General features: G+C 45.5%; 1 protein-coding gene across 1 annotated transcript in view; it reads left to right on the forward strand.

The window, feature by feature from the left end:
- Positions 1-6660, forward strand: part of LOC139580504 (zinc transporter ZIP9) — a 32786-nt gene that overhangs the window by 336 nt on the left and 25790 nt on the right. Inside the window, exons 2-4 of the mRNA XM_071409260.1 lie at positions 684-789; positions 4026-4217; positions 6654-6660. The exon at positions 6654-6660 is cut by the window's right edge and continues 62 nt beyond it. Of these exons, the coding sequence (XP_071265361.1) occupies positions 684-789; positions 4026-4217; positions 6654-6660 (305 nt within the window). The remainder of the gene's footprint in view (positions 1-683; positions 790-4025; positions 4218-6653) is intronic.

Raw genomic sequence — 6660 nt, forward strand, 5'->3', positions numbered from 1 at the left:
CACCGTCCCTCCCTCTATGGTCTCTTCTCCCGATGCCTTAGCTGGCTCAAAGCTGTCAATGTTTCTTCAGACCTGTCTCATAGTGGTCCCTGCTATGGGATCCACTCCACACAATATTTTGTGAACATTCAATAGATAGCTACTGTAGCCCCCCTCTCCTTCATTCAATTTATAAAAATATAATTTTAATGTATCACCATCAGAAGTTACAATGGGGCACTGAGCAAGGTTCGATATTTGTCAAGGGTGTGATTGGTACATTCTGAGCTTTTGTTGTTACCTTAGTAGAGTAGAGGAAATGACCTTTTTGTAACTAGACAGCCAAGTTTATTCTCTGTAACCAGTTTGAATTCTTGACTTTATAAAAAAAACAACTAATATTGATATGGCATAACTTAACACTGTTATTATACCGTGACTCATGTATTACCCCTCTCTCCTTCCTAGAACAAACAACCGTTGTGTGTAGGTATAATAATGTGTGTGTGTGTGTGTGTGTCTGTGTGTGTGTCTGTCTATGTGTGTGTGTGTGTGTGTGTGTGTGTGTGTGTGTGTGTGTATGTGTGTGTGTCTGCGTCTCTGTGTGTCTGTGTCTGTCTATGTGTGTGTGTCTGCGTCTCTGTGTGTGTGTGTCTGCGTCTCTGTCTGTCTATGTGTGTGTGTGTCCCTTTCTATCCCAACAGAAAAGGCTGCAGTTTGTCAGTATATTCGGGGCAGGCCTGCTCTGTGGTACTGCTCTAGCTATCGTTCTCCCAGAGGGGGTGGAACTGCTGGAAGAGTCATGGAGAGGTGAGGGGTACCAGACATATAATGTAACGGGAGTAACAGCCCAGGGTACTAACTTATCAAGACATCAACGACAGATGGAGCAACTGTAGGCTAAATCCCTGTTGTTGAGTTTGTATTGGGAAAAAATAGTTCCTCGATTGCAGCTATATTGATGCTATAAGTAGTCTGTAGTCCTCTAAGGGTTATCTTGCCAAATGTTTATTATTTCAGTGATGTGTGTATACAACTTTATCTATAATGGACCTTCAAGCCAAATGCCCAGCCCTTTAATTCATGTCTGTTTGCACCCACCTCACCGACCAGACCAAGCCAAAGGGCCCAGGGGTACTTCAGGATACATGGGCAATCAAATTACCTCATTTAAATGAAAATCGACTTGGTGAGCTAATTTAAGGGTCCTTGGTTATAGCTCGGCTTGGGCAGACAGGAAGCTGTACTGTTACATCAGGGCGATGCCATGGTAACGGAATTACGCTTTGACTCAGGTTTTTCCCTTTCAAATGTACAAAAAAAACAACCACATTGATTTCAATGTTTAACAAACCATACAACTCTATGCACAATAACTACTTTGAACAATTTACACTAAACATTTAATCAAAAACAGTTACTGTAAGAACTGTGCAGTTCAGAATGGCATTTTAAATCTCCTTCAGTTTTTTTATGCGACCACGTTTTCCAAAACCTTTGTTAAACATCTGCTCCGAATGAAGATTCAAAAGACGTCTGCAGAAAGACCGGGCTGTCAGCTGTGATATGACGCCTTCAGTTTGAAAACATGTCTTTTGGTTAATGACCTACAAGTAAGTGAAGTGGATGAAGACCCAGTAACAGAATGACATCGTAGGTCTCTGATCTGTACTAGACAGAAATTAATCATTAATAACGTGATTCTCTTCATAGTGATGTTTCCTATATAGATACACACACAACAGGTAGAAATATGTCATATCCTGCTTTCCACGTTTGGCTATTATTCTACACACCGACTGTTATTCTAATGAGCTGCAAACAAGACCGCATTTGGTTGGTCCAGACCTGACCAAATCTGAACCAATCATAGATGTCTATGTTTCACAAGTTTGGACAGCCCAGTACAGTAGAGCTGATTAGAGTACAGTGAAGTAGATGCAGTTGAAGTCAGAATTTTACATTCACATTAGCCAAATACATTTAAACTCAGTTTTTCACAATTCCTGACATTTCATCCTAGTAAAACTTCCCTGTCTTAGGTCAGTTAGGATCACCACTTTATTTTAAGAATGTGGAATGTCAGAATAATAGTAGAGAGAATGATTTCTTTCATCACATTCCCAGTGGGTCAGAAGTTTACATAAACTCAATTAGTATTTGGTAGCAGAGTTCGGGTAGCCTTCCACAAGCTTCCCACAGTAAGTTGGGTGAATTTTGCCCCATTCCTCCTGCCAGAGCTGGTGTAACTGAGTCAGGTTTGTAGGCCTCCTTGCTCGCACACGCTTTTTCATTTCTGCTCACAAATTTCTATAACATTGAGGTCAGGGCTTTGTGATGGCCACTCCAATACCTTGACTTTGTTGTCCTTAAGCCATTTTGCCACAACTTTGGAAGTATGCTTGGGGTCATTGTCCATTTGGAAGACCCATTTGCGACCAAGCTTTAACTTCCTGACTGATGTCTTGAGATGTTGCTTCAATATATCCACATAATTTCCCTTCCTCGTGATGCCTTCTATTTTGTGAAGTGCACCAGTCCCTCCTGCAGCAAAGCACCCCCACAACATGATGCTGCCACCCCCGTGCTTCACGGTTGGGATGGTGTTCTTCGGCTTGCAAGCCTCCCCCTTTTTCCTCCAAACATAACGATGGTCATTATGGCCAAACAGTTCTATTTTTGTTTCATCAGACCAGACTTTTTCTCCAAAAAGTATGATCTTTGTCCCCATGTGCAGTTGGGGACAAAGTAGTCTGGCTTTTTTTATGGCGGTTTTGGAGCAGTGGCTTCTTCCTTGCTGAGCGGCCTTTCAGGTTATGTCGATATAGGACTTGTTTTACTGTGGATATAGATACTTTTGTACCTGTTTCCTCCAGCATCGTCACAGGGTCCTTGCTGTTGTTCTGGGATTGATTTGCAAAGTACGTTCATCTCTAGGAGACAGAACGCATCTCCTTCCTGAGCGGTATGATGGCTGCGTGGTCCCATGGTGTTTATACTTGCGTACTGTTTTTTGTGCAGATGAATGTGGTACCTTCAGGCGTTTGGAAATTGCTCCCAAGGATGAACCAGACTTGTGGAGGCCTACAATTTTTTTTCTGAGGTCTTGGCTGATTTATTTTGATTTTCCCATGATGTCAAGCAAAGAGGCACTGAGTTTGAAGGTAGGCCTTGAAATACATCCACAGGTACACCTCCAGTTGACTGAAATTATGTCAATTAGCCTATCAGAAGCTTCTAAAGCCATGACATAATTTTCTGGAATTTTCCAAGCTGTTTAAAGGCACAGTCAACTTAGTGTATGTAAACTTCTGACCTACTGGAATTGTGATACAGTAGATTATAAGTGAAATAATCTGTCTGTAAACAATTGTATGTAAAAATGACTTGTGTCATGCACAAAGTAGATGTCCTAACCGATTTGCCAAAACTATAGTTTGTTAACAAGACATTTGTGGAGTGGTTGAAAAAACGAGTTTTAATGACTCCACCCTAAGTGTAAGTAAACTTCAAAAGTAGAATGCGCAAGGTGTAATGTTAGGTAGTACATCATCAGTTGTTCATGTCACTCATTGCAGACCTTAGAGAGATATTTATAACTTGTGAGAAATGTCCAGATCAACTAACGTTTAGTTTTTTCTGTTTTTATAGCCCGTAGATATCGTCTTTTTTTTTCTCTCACTCAAATATCACACGTTTAAAAGTGGCTATAAAACTGTAAAATGTTCTTTGCACCGCATGACAAAATGTGTAGAATTGCAGTAAATAAGCTTTAAACCTGCACATTTCTCTCCATCGAGAAGAGGGGTGTGAACAGTTTTTTTTTTGCTGGAAGATGGGAACCGAGTGAAAACGTTTGGGGAAACCCTCCTCTACTGTACTGTAATTCACATGTTGGTTCTCATGGGTCTATTTACATGGAAATCATCAACAACATTTCCAAGCTTTCACACACTGAATCTATGAATTGGTACTGTAGAATCTGGATACACAACGTAAGATATTTGTATTTGAGGGTGTTGAGTGTGCCTGTTACCTCTCCGCAGTCTCTTCGTGCTCTGTGGCCCCAGCGGCAGCCAATCAGAATGCCAGTGACGTCGGTGTCGGAGGTCAGCTCCAGGAGATGGGCGCCTCCTCTAAAGGTCTCCCAGCACGGTTCTTCATCGGGGTCTCCCTGGTCGTAGGGTTCATCCTCATGTTCCTGGTGGATCAGATCAGTAGCTACTGCTCCATACACGGTCAGTGATGCTCCGAGGTGAAGACCTAGCTCCTCACTCTATTAGCATTAGCCTGTCCTATTGAAAACACACTGTGAGGACGCTAACTTCCCTAGCGTTCATTTGGGCTAGTATCGTAAGCATTATCCCGACCCATTGAAAACACGCTCTAGGATCAGCTTCCTCTCTCTCCCCCAATCATAACCTTCACCATTAGTGGGGAAATGCTAAACTGATCATAAAAATCACTGTCTGGGGTCAACTTCACCCTTCTCCGATGAGGTACTACTTCATATAGCATCATACGCAACATTACCAAAAGTATGTGGACACCTGCTGGTCGAACATCTCATTCCAAAATCATGTGCGTTAAGATGGAGCTGGTCCCCCTTTGGGACCTCGTTTTGTGCACGGGGGCATTGTCATACTGAAACAGGAAAGGGCGTTCCCCAAACTGTTGCCACAAAGTTGGAAGTACAGAATCATCTAGAATGTCATTGTATGCTGTAGCGTTAAGATTTCCCTTCATTGGAACTAAGAGGCCGAGCCGGAACCATGAAAAACAGCCCCAGACCATTATTCCATCCTCCACCAAACTTTACAGTTGGCACTATGCATTTGGGCAGGTACCGTTCTACTGGTATCTGCCAAACCCAGATTTGTCCGTCCAACTCCCAGATGGTGAAGCTTGCTCCAGAGTCCAATAGTGGCAAGTTTTACACCACTCCAGCCGACGCTTGGCATTGCGCACGGTGACCTTAGGCTTGTGTGTGGATGCTCGGCCACGGAAACACATTTCATGAAGCTCCCGAACAGTTCTTGTTGCTGACGTTGATTCCAAAGGCAGTTTGGAACTCGGTGGTCAGTGTTGCAACCGAGGACGATTTTTACGCACTTCAGCACTCGGCGGTCCCGTTCTGAGCTTGTGTGGCCCACCACTTCAGCACTCGGCAGGCCCGTTCTGAACTTGTGTGGCCCACCACTTCAGCACTCGGCAGGCCCGTTCTGATCTTGTGTGGCCCACCACTTCAGCACTCGGCAGGCCCGTTCTGATCTTGTGTGGCCCACCACTTCAGGGCTGAGGCGTTGTTGCGTTGCGCCTAGCACTTCCAGTTGACCGGGGCAGATCTAGCAGGGCAGACATTTGACAAACTGACTTGTTGGCATCCTAAGACGGTGCCACATTGAAAGTCACTGAGCTCTTCAGTAAGGCCATTCTACTGCCAATGTTTGTCTACAGAGATAAACCTCCTCTCCTAACCCCCTCTCTAAACCCCCTCTCTCAACCCCCTCTCTAAACCCCCTCTCCAAACCCCCTCTCCAAACCCCCTCTCCAAACCCCCTCTCCAAACCCCCTCTCCAAACCCCCTCTCCAAACCACCTCTCCAAACCTCCTCCTCTCCAAACCTCCTCCTCTCCAAACCTCTTCTCCAAACCTCCTCCTCTCCAAACCTCCTCCTCTCCAAACCTCCTCCTCTCCAAACCTCCTCCTCTCCAAACCCCCTCTCCAAACCCCCTCTACAAACCACCTCTTCTTCAAACCTCCTCTCTAAACCACCTCCTCTCTAAACCACCTCTTCAAACCTTTCTAAACCCCCTCTCCAAACCCCCTCTCCAAACCCCCTCTCTAAACCTCTTCTCCATACCTCCTTTCCAAACCACCTCCTCTTCAAACCACCTCTCCAAACCCCCTCTCTAAACCTCCTCTGCAAACCACCTCTCCAAACCCCCTCTCTAAACCTCCTCTCCAAACCCCCTCTCCAAACCCCCTCTCCAAACCCCCTCTCCAAACTCCCTCTCCAAACCCCCTCTCTAAACCTCCTCTCCAAACCCCCTCTCTAAACCTCCTCTGCAAACCACCTCTCCAAACCCCCTCTCTAAACCCCCTCTCTAAACCCCCTCTCCAAACCCTCTCTCCAAACCCCCTCTCCAAACCCCCTCTCCAAACCCCCTCTCCAAACCCCCTCTCCAAACTCCCTCTCCAAACCCCCTCTCCAAACTCCCTCTCCAAACCCCCTCTCCAAACTCCCTCTCCAAACCCCCTCTCCAAACCTCCTCTCTAAACCTCCTCTCCAAACCCCCTTTCTAAACCCCCTCTCCAAACCCCCTTTCCAAACCCCCTCTCTAAACCCCCTCTCTAAACCCCCTCTCTAAACCTCCTCTCTAAACCCCCTCTCCAAACCTCTCTAAACCCCCTCTCTAAACCCCCTCTCTAAACCCCCTCTCCAAACCCTCTCTCTAAATCTCCTCTCCAAACCCCCTTTCTCCAAACCCCCTTTTTATCCAAACCCCCTTTCTCCAAACCCCCTCTTCTCCAAACCCCCTCTCCAAACCTCTCTAAACCCCCTCTCTAAACCCCCTCTCTAAACCCCCTCTCTAAACCCCCTCTCCAACCTTAGTCATTATGGTACCGTTCATTATGTTGCTATCAGTTAGTTGATTGTGTTGTTGTTCCAGATCCACG

Source organism: Salvelinus alpinus, chromosome 7 (assembly GCF_045679555.1).
Source record: "Salvelinus alpinus chromosome 7, SLU_Salpinus.1, whole genome shotgun sequence".
Classification (NCBI taxonomy): Eukaryota; Metazoa; Chordata; class Actinopteri; order Salmoniformes; family Salmonidae; genus Salvelinus; species Salvelinus alpinus.